The following is a 15,566-nucleotide window of genomic DNA, read 5'->3' as shown; positions in this document are numbered from 1 at the left end:
TTCAGTACCCCTCCCCCACTGCAAAAAAACTACAGTGAGTCAATCTCATTTTTGTCTTATATTTGGACTTGAATTCTTACTTCTGTAACTTTTTTGCTGAATAAGACCAAAATATTGCCAATCAGGTGAGACAGTTTAACTCATTTCAGAATTTGCCAATGGGATAAGACATCCATCCATCCATCCATTATCTGAACCCGCTTATCCTGATCAGGGTCGCAGGGGGGCTGGAGCCTATCCCAGCATACATTGGGCGAAAGGCAGGAATACACCCTGGACAGGTCGCCAGTCCATCGCAGGGCACACACACCATTCACTCACACACTCATACCTACGGGCAATTTAGACTCTCCAATCAGCCTAACGTGCATGTCTTTGGACTGTGGGAGGAAACCGGAGTACCCGGAGGAAACCCACGCAGACACGGGGAGAACATGCAAACTCCGCACAGAGAGGCCCCGGCCGACGGGGATTCGAACCCAGGACCTCCTTGCTGTGAGGCGGCAGTGCTACCCACTGCACCATCCGTGCCGCCTGGGATAAGACAACTTCAAGCAAACAGTAACAGTAACAGTAAAAAGCAAATATTTAAAATCTCATTACGAAACTACAACTGGACGTTCTGGATGTGATGCTTTGACTTATGCACTTGTAATTCGCTTTGGATTAAAAGCGTCTGCCAAATGACAAAAATGTAAATGTAAATGTAAATATACTTTTTGCAGGCACCCCCCTCCTTCTCTCTTTGTCTCTCTCTCTCTCCCCCCCCTCTCTCCCTCTCTCTCTCTCCCTCCCCCCTCTCCCTCTCTCTCTCTCTCTCTCGCTTCCTCCCAGTTGGTCAAACGAGGACGGGACAAACTGTACACACTGTGACTCATGGAAACAGTGTGTGTGTGTGTCTCGTGTACGTGGGCAAGTGCTCAGTAAAACCACATATAATTTTAACTTTGTACACCCCAGTCTCCAGCACCCTCCCACAGGGGCACTGCAAGCCCTCAGAAGCACAATGGTATAGTGCTTACGAGCCCTTCCAGTGCCTTAAATCAAGATGTACTGTATGGAGTCTATACCGGGGACACTCTGTACGCACAAACACTACGCATCCGAGCCGGTTCTGGTTTAAATCCACGCCGTGGGGATGCGTTAGGGCGTTCCTGGCGCGCTCTGGTGGGTGCTGCTGCAGTACTGTACGTAGCTGAATGCCTCACTGTTTGACGGATGACTCAGACAGCCGGAATGTTCTGTGCCACGCTAGTGTGGATTCTGGATAATTCATTCTTGCGTTTTCTATCATAACATCCAAATTCGCGAGAAGCCTGCCACTCCTGGAAAAGGTTGCAGAATGGTCACAACACAAACACTGCAGAAAACAATTATCCAAACAAGTGTTCTTTCTCCATTGGTGAACTATCTTACCTCCTGATTGGCAATGTTTGTTTTATTCAGGGGAAAAAAAGTAAAATCAGCCCTGTCTCTCTGGAGCTCAGAGTTCAGTCTTTTTTGAGACATTTTTATTCCCCGCTGGTCCCCAGTGTCTCTACACTTGTTCCCCTCCCTCCCTCCCTCCCTCTTTCCTTTTCCCTCTCTCTCACTCTCCCGCCTCTGCTCTTTCCTCTAGCCCGTTATAGTCCCCTGCCCGCTCACACTTCTCCAAATCTCCCTTCTCTCGTTCACCCTCTCGTTCTCTCACTCTGCAGTCCCAGTTCTGTTTCTCTCCTCACTCGTTTTTCTCCCCCTCTCTCTCTCCCTCTCCTCTCAGGACGGGTGTAGGACTCTCAGGCTCACTCTACAGGACCGGGACCAGCCCGTTCGGACCCCAGAGCAGCACACGGTCAAGGTATGGGACCGCACTGCACCGCACGTTGACCGCTGGGTGGGTTTCCATAGAGACCAGAAACCAGTGCTGGAGCTGCATGCAGTGTTTCAATCAAATTATCTCCGGGTTCGGATTCTTTAGCTCTTTGTCTTTAAACTTTATGCAAGTATTTTTTTTTACTTAAAAATGAATCCAAGTGCAATTTGTACCTCTTCACAAATTTTGGACAGTTTCAGTTTCAGGTTGAATAATCGGCAAAACAAAGTCCCCAAAACTTAAAAATGAATCCAAGTGCAGTTTGTTGCTCTTCACAAATTTTGGACAGTTTCAGTTTCAGGTTGAATAACCGGCAAAACAAAGTCCCCAAAACTTGCAAACTAAACTTGAGGAAGGATGTGGATAGTGTCTGGGCGCGAGTGCTGTACTTAAGACCAGGTTGCACCGGGCACTGTAAAGGCTGTTTGTGCATGTTTAAATGTGAACGGATCACTAAGACAGCCTGTAATCCCTGGTTTCTGCGCTGGTCTCTGCGAGAGGGCAGCGAGGAGGAGCTGTCGGTGCAGGCGTCTGCCTCTTGCGTAAGGCCCTGTAATGGTTTTCCTCTACGGCGGAGGACAACAGAGGGGCGGATCCTGGCAGGGTTATGTAACCCTCAAATGGTTTTTTTCCCAAATGTTCCTCGCTGCCGCTTAAAACCGGGAACGCTGTGTGCCGCTCGGAGTTCCCCGGAATGCCGAATACTTACTGTAAAGCCATCTTCAAACGACAGAGATCATTATTTTAAGATCGTATTTAACGACGGCGCCCATTGTGTGCATACAAAACTGTGAAAAATTGTAGTTCGGTATTTCATGTAAATGCAAATAAATACTTCACTAAAGTATGAGATAAAGACTTTCTTTATTTCCAGAAATGCTCGTTATTCTTGTAATATTTCCAGGTTTTAACCCCAGAACACAACATAAGGCAGAAATATCTTGCGATGTATCTATGTACAGTACTGTGCAAAAGTCTTAGTCACCTGTATAACATTCTGTACAGATAAGATTCTTTCAAAAAATAATACAATGAAAATTCCTAAATAAACATTTTAGTAATTCGGCAGAATAGTTCAAAACTGAATCAGATCAATATTTTTGGTGACCACCCTTTGGCGTTAAAACTGCATCACTTCTCTGTGATAGCCAACGCTGTCCTGCAGTTCTATAAGACAATCAGCAGGGAGGCTGTTCCAAGCAGGTTCGAGAACTTGCCACAGTTCTTCTGCAGACTTTGGTTGGCTCCTTGCTTCTGATCTCAGACAGCCTTGATCACGTTTTTATGTAAAAAGTAGTCAATTGCTTACAGTAATATGTTACTTTTTAAAAATTAAATACAAAAATGTCTCTGTAAAATTAAATCTTTTGGAAAATGAATTTTGGAAATCTCAAATGTGTTCTTTTATACTAACATACACAAAAAAATAAACATATATATATATATATATATATATATATATATATATATAATAAAGTCTAGGGTGCCTAAGACTTCTGCACACTACTGTATATAAAACACATTTTGATAAACCTGTCTCTGACTTTTTTTCAGCCAATAGGCCAAGCTGTTGTTCAGCCACCCAATGAGAGACAACCTCTGAAGCCTGCTTCAATCAAGCCAACCGAGGAGAAGGTTGAGGTCATCAAGGTAGGTGGCTTTACAGCAGAATGAAGTGGGCACTGACTGCTATCAGTGCTCTTATGGTCTGTTATGGTCTGTGAGTGTTTGAGTGAACATGTGGTTTTGAAACTGCACTGTGTATTTGAGTTTCTTACCGTAACTAACAATATGTCTTATTGTGAGAACCAGTCGTTTATGTTGATCTGTGTTATGTAATGCTTTGTGCAGCTGTCACACAGATTTTGGGTGTACCTGGTTGTGTGTCCATCTGTGTACCTGTCATGCAGGTGTTCCTGTTTGTGTGTGTGTAACACTGTGTCCCTGTAATGCATGTGTACCTGGTTGTGTGTGTCCCTGTAATGCAGGTGTACCTGGTTGTGTGTCACTGTGTGTCCCTGTAATGCATGTGTACCCGGTTGTGTGTAACTGTGTGTCCCTGTAATGCGTGTGTACCTAGTTGTGTGTGTAACACTGTGTCCCTGTAATGCAGGTGTACCCGGGCGTGTGTAACTGTGTGTCCCTGTAATGCGTGTGTACCTAGTTGTGTGTGTAACACTGTGTCCCTGTAATGCAGGTGTACCCTGGCGTGTGTAACTGTGTGTGTACCTCTGGAACAGGTGTACCTGAAGGGACGCAAACAGGAACCAGGTCAGCAGCAGAATCTCAGGATGCTGTCAGACGAAGTGTCTCAGATACAGGAGGTCAGTGGGACCCCACTAACAGTGTCGTGATTGTGTGCTAATGGCTCCATTACTGTACACATGCTAATGGCTCCATTACTGTACACATGCTAATGGCTCCATTACTGTACACATGCTAATAGCTCCATTACTATACACATGCTAATAGCTCCATTACTATACACATGCTAATAGCTCCATTACAATACACATGCTAATGGCTCCATTACAATACACATGCTAATAGCTCCATTACTATACACATGCTAATGGCTCCATTACTATACACATGCTAATAGCTCCATTACTATACACATGCTAATAGCTCCATTACAATACACATGCTAATGGCTCCATTACAATACACATGCTAATAGCTCCATTACTATACACATGCTAATGGCTCCATTACTATACACATGCTAATGGGTCCATTACAATACACATGCTAATAGCTCCATTACTATACACATGCTAATGGCTCCATTACTATACACATGCTAATGGCTCCATTACTATACACATGCTAATAGCACCATTACTATACACATGCTAATGGCTCCATTACAATACACATGCTAATAGCTCCATTACTATACACATGCTAATGGCTCCATTACTATACACATGCTAATTGGCTAGTTTAACTGTCCTTCCCATATCTGTCTCTCACTTGCTCCATCTCTTCCTCTGTGTGTATGTACACGCATGCGTATGTTTGACATCTATTTCCCTCTCTCTCGCTCCTTAGGTGAGGTACTGTCTGAAAACACTCCGAGAACAAATGGCTGCCAGAAATAACAACAACAACAAGGTCGAGCACACGGTAAGGAACCTGTGTGTGTGCGCACGCATGTGTGTGTGCGTGTGTGTGTCTGTGTGTGGACTGTGTGTGTATGTGTGTGCGCGTGCCGTGTATGTTTGTGCCCTGCTGAAAAAACAGCTCAAGCTAGGTTTTGAAACAGCTGGTAGCTGGTTGACCAGTTCAGCCAATCTCCAAGCTTGACATGGTTTGATTAGCTCAAGCTACAGTATGTTTTGAAACAGCTAACAGCACTAGCTGACCAGCTCAGACCTAACTTATGACCAGCTTGACCAGCTCAGTTTTTAAGCTGGTGAAGCTGGCCTAGCTGGATTTTACAGCAGGGTGTGCATCTGCTCAGTTATACTAAGCTACCGAATACCATCCATCCCCTGGTTCCCATACTCTGAATTCCACCGCTGAGGAATCAGACTCCGCCCTGTTCCACATGCAAATCAGCAGCTTAGTGCTCACCATGGGCGTCTCCTCCAATGAGTAACAATGTGCCGGGAGGAAACAAACACACTGAGATGGCTCTATAAAGAGCCAGAATGGTGCCGGCCACCATTCACATTGCTGTTGTTTATTTGAAGACGCTCATCTTATCTTATCACTTGACTTTGATCCTGGATTTGTGAACTGACTCTGGGATCACAGTGTGCGTTAAACTCCCTCTAGCTGTAGACTCCCCCGTTCTGTAAGCTGGCGGAGGTCCTGTCCCTCTCAGCGGCGTGTGAGGAGTGAGTCACGGCCTGTTGGGGATTCTTTAACGGCAGGAAAACGGGTTTCCACACCACGCCCGTGCCAGCAGTCAGCCAGGAGAAATGTGGTCATATCGCTGAAGGGGTTTCCACGATAGCCGGATATGAATCCATATGAAATGGACTAAAAATGAATCCCTTCATTTTTAATGTTCATAGTCCATACACTCTCAGAAATAAATGTACAAAAACTGCCTAAAAATAAAGTGTTAACCCTCAAACTGGCAGCCATTTTGGAAGCCATCTTTAGCCCCTGGTATCTGTTAAACTATGCATGATACCAGGTCTAGAATTCTTTTTTATTTATTTTAATACATAAACACTGTCTGACGGAGGTATGGAGAAAATTGGAAACATAAGTGCAAAAAACACCTCAATACTGGTTGAATTTTAATGGAGAGATCCATATGTTTTTCAACTCATAGACTCACCCGGAAGTCTCTGGAGCCGAACGGCTGCTATACAAACACATATCTACTGCTACTGTAAACATCACGCAGCTACTGTAACCTGAGTAAACTGCGGACCATGCTGAACTTGTCTGACGGACGCTTCCAATCTCCTCCCCCTTTTCAGTCCCCAGCCAATGGCTTTAGCTTCGACTCAGTTGACAGCCAATCGGCCGCTCGCAGCGACAACCAGGAAGTGCCAGTGCCAGAGCAGCAGGTGAGAACTCCTTTCTGTCCGGTTACAGTTTTCATTCTTCCTGGGCATTTCCGGTTCCTTCACCCTCCACTCACAAATAACCAATCACTGCTCAACTACGAGCGGGATGTTCAGCAGTGTCCAATCAGATCTATGTATTTACAACCAGCTAGCCTTTTGAGCCTTACCGAGGTCTGTCGATGGCATCACGGCTAGCTAACTTGTGAACAGCTAGCTATAGATACATACCCTTAAAAGCTGAATTAAACATACTCAAGCATGTCATGTATACCTCCGCATACAAGATGCATGCATGTTTCTTTTACAAAAGTGTATTCACTGGTTAATTATACAAATACATCTATTTAACCAAATAGTGAATATAGTTCTGTGCTAGGGAACCGTAAATGCCCGGGGAAAGAAATATACGGCTGGAAGAATTGCACGCTACAACATCCCACCCACACGCGTTACCGGTAGCGGACCGCTCAAAGATGGCTGCCATTCTCACAGAAGTGCTTTCTTTTCTACTGGGTGTCCACACCTGCCAAAACATGTTGCATTTCCGCCAACGCGATGAAATGGCTGAGTCAGTGTCAGTCACAGACCTGGGACAAATACGTACTTGTTTTGGATTGAAATATATATTTCTTTCCTCGATTGACCTTGCCCGGTGCAATTGAGCCAACAAAGAGGACCAGAAGGCGAGGTTTGCACCATTTAATTGGTTCCAATACAAGTAGTAGTAGAAGTATTTGAATCCAAAACAATTATGGTCTGGTCAGTCTGAACACATATAGGCCCCCAAGAAACTGTATAACCTTCTCTCTCTACCACAAAATGGCTGCTTCCCTTTAAAAAACCAACGGGCATTTCCAGTAAATGACCTTACCATGAGTCTGCGGGTTGTAGCATGGTACATTGTGCTTCTAATGTCAGACTGGTATTAAAACACACAGTCACCTGACCCAGTGTCCGAGCAGCCAATCGGGCCTTATAGCCGAGACCGAGATCTCCGTGCTGATTGGGCGTCCCCACATGCCCCCACACTGGACAACGCCCCCCTCATCATTCCCCTAATCGGAGAACAGCCCACAGTCGCCATGGTTACATGGGCTTAACTCAGTTATTTGTACATTAGCCCGCTCTGTCTCTTCCCGCTGACGTTATGTAACACCACCTAACACCGCTGGGGAAAGAGGAACAGTGGGACATGTGTTTTGAGTTTGTTCCCCTGCCTCTGCGAGGGTGGGGTGGGGGTGGGGGCGGGTGGAATTGGGGGGGGTTTGTGGTCTCCTTTGTTCATGCTCAGACGCTTGGGTTGCTTTTAGATGGTCTGATGTTTAGTTTAGTTGCTATGGTGACAGCCGGGCTCTTTTGGTGACGACTAATCTGCCTTGCTGTATCAAGTTGTTCCATTCATTCTGGTCCAACTTTTCCTCTCTCTCACAACTGTTCTCTCCCTCCTTTATCCCTCTTTTCTTTCTTTCTCTCCTTTTTATTCCCCTCTCCTCCTCTATTTTCTCTTACCATTTACCCTCCACTCTCTCTTGCTTTCTCTTTCTCTTTATGTCTCCCTGTCCCCCCTCTCTTTCGCCCTCCCTCTCTCCCTCCCTCCCCCTCTCTCTCTCCCTCTCTCTCTCCCTCCCTCCCTCTCTCTCTCTCCCTCTCTGTCTCTCTCTCCCTCCCTCTCTCCCTCTCTGTCTCTCCCTCCCTCCCCCTCTCTCTCTCGCTCCCTCTCTCCCTCCCTCTCTCTCTCTTCCCCCTCTCTCTCTTCCTCCCTCCCCCTCCCCTCCCTCTCTCTCTCTCTCCTTCCCCACCCCTCCCTCCCTCCCCTCCCCTCCCTCTCTCTCTCTCTCTCAGGAATGGGAGGAGGAAGATGATAGTGCCAGGCTGAGGGAGGTGAGCAGGCGCTTGTTCTCCCGGCTGCAGGAGACGGAGCAGAGACACCACTCAGAGAGAGAGAGACTGCAGGTCAGTGTCGCACGCCCTGTTCTCTACACACACCCTGCCCTGTCCTACACACGCCCTGTTCTCTATACACACACCCTGCCCTCTCCTACACACACCCTGTTCTCTATACACACACCCTGCCCTGTTCTACACACGCCCTGTTCTCTGTACACACACCCTGCCTTCTACACACACTCTGCTCTCTACACACACACATACACACACCCTGCTCCCTACAGCCACGCCCTCTATATGTCTCTCACCGGGTTCTCTGTGCTCACATCCCTCTCGCTGCCTGCTCTAAAATAAGCAGCATTAGCAGGGCTGGATGAGTCAGCCCGTCATGCGTTTCCGGTGACTGATACAGGGACGGCCTGTAGCGTAGTGGTTAAGGCATGTGACTGGGACGCACAAGGTCGGTGGTTCGAATCCCGGTGTAGCCACAATAAGATCCGCACAGCCGTTGGGTCCTTGAGCAAGGCCCTTAACCCTGCATTGCTCCAGGGAAGGATTGTCTCCTGCTTAGTCTAATCAACTGTACGTCGCTCTGGATAAGAGCGTCTGCCAAAATGCCACTAATGTAATGTAATGTAACGATGATCCGTGTGGTTCCCGGCCCCGGCGCGCAGGAGGAGTGCGGGCAGTACCAGCAGCAGCTGTCGGCGCAGACGCAGACGCTGCAGAGGGCGGAGGTGCGGGCGCAGGTGCAGGACGAACGCGTGCGGGAGCTGCAGAGGCTGCTGGCGGGCATGCAGCGCGAGAGCGCCGCCCTGGAGGACCGGCTGGGGCAGCGCGAGCAGGAGCTCAGCCAGCTCCGCACTGACCGGGACGGCGGCAGCGATCAGAGGTGGGTGGGCCGTCGCCACGGAGACGCTGCAGAGGCGGGTGGGCCGTCGCCACGGAGACGCTGACCCGCACACCCCCGCGGCTGGACAAAGTGGGTTCTGTGTCGGAACTGCACGAGAACAAATGTTGCGGGCGTACAAATTGTATTGAATTCGGTTGAATTCAGTATCGCATTATCACCAGCACGTAGAGAGCACTTGCAATGTGCAAATGTACCGTGGACTGTTTTCACATTTCGGGTTCTTGTGAATAGATGGGTACATGTTGAGTACAGCTGAATAGATGGGTAATTCCATGTCAGTTCGACACACTTTTGGACCATGTCGTCAAAGATTTAGCATGCTGATTTGGTTGCATCAGAAACCCCTGGAATTGAAATTACACAGATTATTAATCTGCGAGATATGGGCTAAGAGAGTTTACAGTAATGCAGTGCATATATCTTTTTCATATCCATGTATCATGGTCAACCCAAAATGAAAGGTAACAGAGTTATGAGTGATTATGATCTTTAAATCTGATTTGCGAAAAAACCTTCATTTTAAAATGGATTAAATTTTCACCAAAGTTAGATTATAATGTCAACATCATCTCCAGAAAAATTGAGTCAGTGGCAAGATATCATTACTTATCTGAAGTAGCATTGCATGGTTTCTTTTTCACTAATTCCTGGTTTTCCATCAGCCCTTAACCTGGGAGTCATGTGTGAAAACTGTCTGGCCAATCAGTAACACTAATCACCCAAGAGAAAGGAAATCCAGGGTTGGATTTGGATTTGAGGGCTAGAGTTTGAAATGTGCATTCAAATCCAAGCATATATTTCAGTGAACACAACATCTTTACTCATGTGATGTATTACATTATACAGCATGAAAGAAATGTCTTTTGATATCACTGACCGTAGGTACTATACTGCTTCTAATGTTGTAGCGGATCACTTTAAAAACAGACTGTAAACAAAGGCTGGTGACATCATTTGTTTCCACATTGTCTTCTGACTGTAATTGATAATTGAGTTGTAATTGATAATTGAGTTGTAATTGATCATTGAATTGCCTTTTAAAATGTTTTTGTGGGTTTTTCTATAATGAGAGCGCCAAATGGAGTGCCAAAATTAGATCTGAATGATTGACTTCTCGTCTCCCCCCTCTCTTTCTTCCCCTCTCTTTCCCTCTCTTTCTCTCTCTCTCCCTCTCCCCCCCCCTTCTCTCTCACTCTCAGAGTGGAGGAGCTGGAGAAGGAGCAGGCCATTTTGAAGGAGAAGATCCATCACCTGGACGACATGCTGAAGAGCCAGCAGAGGAAGGTCCGCCACATGATCGAACAGGTGAGCTGTGTGTGTGTGTGTGTGTGTGTGTGTGTGTGTGTGTGTGTGTGTGTGAGTGAGCTGTGTGTGTGTGTGTGTGTGAGAGTGAGCTGTGTGTGTGTGTGTGTGTGTGTGTGTGAGCTGTGTGTGTGTGTGTGTGTGTGTGAGTGTGTGTGTGTGTGTGTGTGAGCTGTGTGTGTGTGTGTGTGTGTGTGAGCTGTGTGTGTGTGTGAGTGTGTGTGTGTGTGAGTGAGCTGTGTGTGTGTATGTGTGTGTGTGTGTGAGTGAGCTGTGTGTGTGTGTGTCTGTGAGTGAGCTGTGTGTGTGTCTGTGAGTGAGCTGTGTGTGTGTGTGAGCTGTGTGTGTGTGTGTGTGTGTGTGTGTGTGAGCTGTGTGTGTGTGTGTGTGTGTGGGTGTGTGTGTGTGAGCTGTGTGTGTGTGTGTGGGTGTGTGTGTGTGAGCTGTGTGTGTGTGTGTGTGGGTGTGTGTGTGTGTGAGCTGTGTGTGTGTGTGTGTGTGTGAACTGTGTGTGTGTGAGTGAGCTGTGTGTGTGTGAGTGAGCTGTGTGTGTGTGTGAGCTGTGTGTGTGTGTGTGTGTGAGCTGTGTATGTGTGTGTGTGTGTGTGAGCTGTGTGTGTGCGTGAGTGTGTGTGTGTGTGTGTGTGAGAGCTGTGTGTGTGTGTGTGTGAGCTGTGTGTGTGTGTCTGTGTGTGTGTGTGTGTGTGAGAGAGAGCTGTGTGTGTGTGTGTGTGAGAGAGAGCTGTGTGTGTGTGTGAGCTGTGTGTGTGTGTGTGTGTGTGAGCTGTGTGTGTGTGTGTGTGTGAGTGAGCTGTGTGTGTGTGTGAGCTGTGTGTGTGTGTGTGAGCTGTGTGTGTGTGTGAGTGAGCTGTGTGTGTGTGTGTGTGAGCTGTGTATGTGTGTGTGAGCTGTGTGTGTGTGTGAGTGAGCTGTGTGTGTGTGTGTGTGTGTGTGAGCTGTGTGTGTGTGTGAGTGACCTGTGTGTGTGTGTGTGTGTGAGCTGTGTGTGTGTGTATGTGTGAGCTGTGTGTGTGTGTGAGTGAGCTGTATGTGTGTGTGTGTGTGTGTGAGCTGTGTGTGTGTGTGTGTGTCTATGTGTGTGTGTGTGTGTGTGTGTGTGTGTGTGAGTGAGCTGTGTGTGTGTATGTGTGAGTGAGCTGTGTGTGTGTATGTGTGAGTGAGCTGTGTGTGTAATATGTGTGAGAGAGAGAGCTGTGTGTGTGAGTGAGCTGTGTGTGTGTGTGTGAGCTGTGTGTGTGTGTGTGTGTGTGTCTATGTGTGTATGTGTATGTGTGAGCTGTGTGTGTGTGTGTGTGAGTGAGAGAGAGAGAGAGAGAGAGAGAGAGAGCTGTGTGTGTCTGTGTGTGAGCAGTGTGTGTAGTGTGTGTGTGAGAGAGCTGTGTGTGTGTGTGTGTATGAGAGAGAGAGCTGTGTGTGTCTGTGTGTGTGTGTATGAGAGAGAGAGCTGTGTGTGTAGTGTGTGTGTGTGTGTGTGTGTGTGTGTGTGTGTGTGAGAGAGAGAGCTGTGTGTGTCTGTGTGTGTGAGAGAGAGCTGTGTGTGTAGTGTGTGTGTGTGTGGGCCTGAGCATGTGTGCTTGGTGTGTGTGTAATGTGTATGCAGCCCTAACCCAGTGTGTTTGTATGTGAGTGTGTGTGTAGTGTGTAGTGTGTGTGTGTGTGTGTGTGTAGTGTGTGTGTGTGTATGCGTGTGTGTGTGTGTGTGTGTGTGTGTGTGTGTGTGTAGTGTGTGTGTGTAGTGTGTATGCAGCCCTGACCCTGTGCGTTGGTGTGTGCTCTTATAGCTGCAGAACTCGCGCACAGTGATCCAGGAGAGAGACCGGGTGATCCACGACCTGCAGGAGAAGGTGGCCTTCCTGGAGGCTGAGGTGAGTTACTCCCCCTCTGTCTGTCTCTCTCTATCCGCAGCAGACCTGTTTCTCTCTCTGTCCGCAGCAGATCTGTCTCTCTCTCTTACTGTCTCTCACACTCACTCGCTCCTCTGTGTGTGTTTCTCTGTGCAGAACCGGGAGCTCCATGATCAGATGGATTTCTACCTGGGAGGACAGGGCAGCAGCTCTTACCAAAGTCCTGACCACAGAGGACAGATCGTCTACAGGTGAGCCACTCGGGCCTCTGTTCCACACACACGCACACACGTGCGCGCACACACACACACACACACACACACACCCTCCCTGCGTATCTCTCCCTCTCACACACTTCTACTCTGTGCCCACAGTAAGCCCCTCACGCCCAACGGACACACCAACAAGCCCCTCCCCTTCATCAAAGTCATCGAGATCAAGTCGTGAGGCGGAGCCAGGGCACGGACCAATCAGGACGGAGGAAGCAGGTGTCGACACAGTGTGACACGGCCAATGCACTAATACAGCCTTACCGTAGCGCCTACCGCCGTCCGCGGCGGGACATCACTCAATTAACACCGACTGCCTTCTGTACATATCCAGTGGCGATATTAAATATTTATAGCCATACATTTACTCTTGTAAGCGTATAGATGTAGGGAGCTGTGTATGGGGAGGAGACGTGATTAAGGGTTTAAGTTAGCGCCGTGCTAATGCGACGTCCGCGTGAACATTTTCGTGTGAAGTTAGCAACGGCTAACTGTCTTTGGGGAACAGAGGCTAGAGGATAGAGGAACTAGGTCCTCTATTGAATGTCCTCTTTGAATGAGACGTAACTATGCAGAACTGATGCGCAGAACTGATGCACAGAAAGGCCCTGGAAGTCAGAGGAAAGAGATGTGTGTCGTGAAGACCGTTATGTACTTCGCGATTCTATTCAGACTACTCAAATTATCGAAACTCGGTGGAATAATGTGCATCCTTTCCTAAATTGCGAACATACCAAGCTGTAAGAATGGTTCATCGACTAAAGCTTTCCTCCGCCTTTTTATTTATTTATTTATGCATTCCCTAAAATGTATAGATTGTTTCTTCACATATCTTAAATAAATAACTAATCTTTTTTGTTTAAAACAAACACAGCTTGACAGTAGAACTGCCATATACGTAGGTGTTCACAACATTATGATGTGCCTGCATCTGGTTACAACAACGTTGATATTTGCAGACGATGTTGATGTAGCTATAGCCTACAGAACTTAACCATGTGTTTGAAACTAGCTTTAGTACTCAACCTTAGCAGAATATATACAAACAGATTACTGAAGGAAGAAGAACATGTAGGCTAATCAAAGATTTGAAAAAAAAAAAAAAAAAAGAATATTTCGAGGTGAGCAGTCCGTAGAGCACTGACTGCAGATCAAACTAACAGAGGGAACTTAATTATCTGGAGACTGCCATTACATTCATCAAATTACTCAGGACTGGAAACCAGGTAAGCGACTCAGGGCTTCGACAACGAACAAGGAAATTGGTTCTGTCTTATTTATATCGGCTCGTTATTTAAAAAAGAGCAGGTCTCCGCTGTCTTCCTGTTGCTCCGAGAGGAGAAATTGACACTGATGATAACCCAATTATTCGGAGCACCAAGAGGGCCGTGTGCTCTGACGCACATATAAGGTCAGATTCCACTAGCCCGTGTTCTCGTCCGATTCCATTCCACCGCACCGTTACCCTCGACTTTATACGGACTCCTCTTGTCCGTGTTTTGACGTTGCCGTTGGTGACGGGCTACGCGGAGTTCTCCAGGCAGAGGGAATTCGTAAACGCTTACATTCTTATATCGCTCCATGCTGTCGTTAAGTAGGGTACAAAACCATTACTCGCCTGCTAGAAGCTATGCTCTGCTATACTTAACAGAATAGAAGGGTTCATCCATCTAATGGCGCAAATACACTTTGCGCATTGTTCGCTTCGCGGATGTTTCGGTGTTCCTTATTGATGGTCACCGCGACTTTCATATAACTGGTACCCTTGGCTTAATATCACCTTACACCGTGTGCAATTCTATTGCACTCTTATGTTATCTTGTGTGTTACTAACCGCACATTTTTAGGGTTTCTTTTGCTGGTTGTATTCTGTGTGAGGAATGATACTCTGGTAAACTGTAGCCAATAGCCTGTGTTTCGATAAATAAAAACGCCTTCCTGTCTTAATTCGATGTTAAAACGGTTGTTGTAATCTTGTAGATACTTTGTATAGACTGGGGTGTGAGCGAGCGAGCACGTTTTTTTCCCCTGTTGGTTTTGTTGTAAAAAATAAAGCTTATTTAAATATGTATGCATTTGTGTTATTTGCCATTTCTTACAGTGAATAAAGTCTGGCCTATCCTCTTTTTTCTACACCGTTTAACCGAACACGTATTTACAAAAAATAGGCTAAACAAACAACTTAACGTTCTAGCTACTTGTCTAAAAACTTTTTTTGTAACATTTTGTTGAAATTGGCAGACTCTCGTTTAGAGATGTCCTTAGATGAAAGTGACCTCTAGTGGCCAGATGAGAAACATTGAATTTGTCCTGTTGGGAAATCGTACTTTTTCAATGATGGAAATATCATAATTAGATTCGCAAAACATTCCTCTCCTCTGAGTTAAAGTAAGGAGATATGTTTAGCACTACAGAAACTTTTCAAATACAACACGATTTATTTTTGTCAAGCAAAGTAATTTATTTTGACTTTTGTGTTGTAATAATACTAAATATTAAACATTGGTAACAGCAATTGGCGACAAAAGGCAATTAGGTCACAACTGCCTTACAACTGCAATTGTGACATCACTGGCGTTGTGAGTTATATAAATACACTGACTAGTTCACTGCTTCACTGATGGCTTGATACTGTAGATATAAACAGAACATCTATGTGTACCTGAAGGCAACTTTTCAAAGCAATAGGTTAATATGGACTTCAACTATAATTTACAAAGTACAGCACCACATTTATTCTATCCAGGTTATGGTAAGTAGTGGTTGTATTACCTTTACATTATTTAGATGAATTTACAGATTAATCAAAAGCTATAATGTAATTGCGGAGAATTAACAGCCAGGATTGCTGTTAAAACGGAACATTAGAGGAACTCAAATCCAATTTTAAGGCAACATTACATCAAATGACCCTGTCATTTGCATGGTGGTAAACGATGATCTCTC

General features: G+C 46.2%; 1 protein-coding gene across 2 annotated transcripts in view; it reads left to right on the top strand.

Moving 5' to 3' along the window:
- The window catches only part of LOC133137912 (tuftelin-like), a 34,981-nt gene extending 20,290 nt beyond the window's left edge, over positions 1-14,691 (top strand). For both annotated transcript variants that reach the window (XM_061256322.1, XM_061256323.1), the window contains exons 2-12: positions 1,760-1,837; positions 3,407-3,502; positions 4,093-4,176; positions 4,907-4,981; positions 6,295-6,384; positions 8,227-8,337; positions 8,946-9,163; positions 10,384-10,489; positions 12,289-12,372; positions 12,508-12,602; positions 12,726-14,691. In XM_061256322.1, coding sequence (XP_061112306.1) covers positions 1,760-1,837; positions 3,407-3,502; positions 4,093-4,176; positions 4,907-4,981; positions 6,295-6,384; positions 8,227-8,337; positions 8,946-9,163; positions 10,384-10,489; positions 12,289-12,372; positions 12,508-12,602; positions 12,726-12,798 — 1,110 coding nt within the window. In that variant the 3' untranslated portion in view covers positions 12,799-14,691. The remainder of the gene's footprint in view (positions 1-1,759; positions 1,838-3,406; positions 3,503-4,092; positions 4,177-4,906; positions 4,982-6,294; positions 6,385-8,226; positions 8,338-8,945; positions 9,164-10,383; positions 10,490-12,288; positions 12,373-12,507; positions 12,603-12,725) is intronic.
- The last annotated feature ends 875 nt before the right edge of the window (positions 14,692-15,566 follow it).

This window comes from Conger conger, chromosome 9 (genome assembly GCF_963514075.1).
Source record: "Conger conger chromosome 9, fConCon1.1, whole genome shotgun sequence".
Classification (NCBI taxonomy): domain Eukaryota; kingdom Metazoa; phylum Chordata; class Actinopteri; order Anguilliformes; family Congridae; genus Conger; species Conger conger.
Note: the sequence above shows the minus strand (reverse complement) of the source record. Positions and strands in the feature narration are given on the sequence as shown.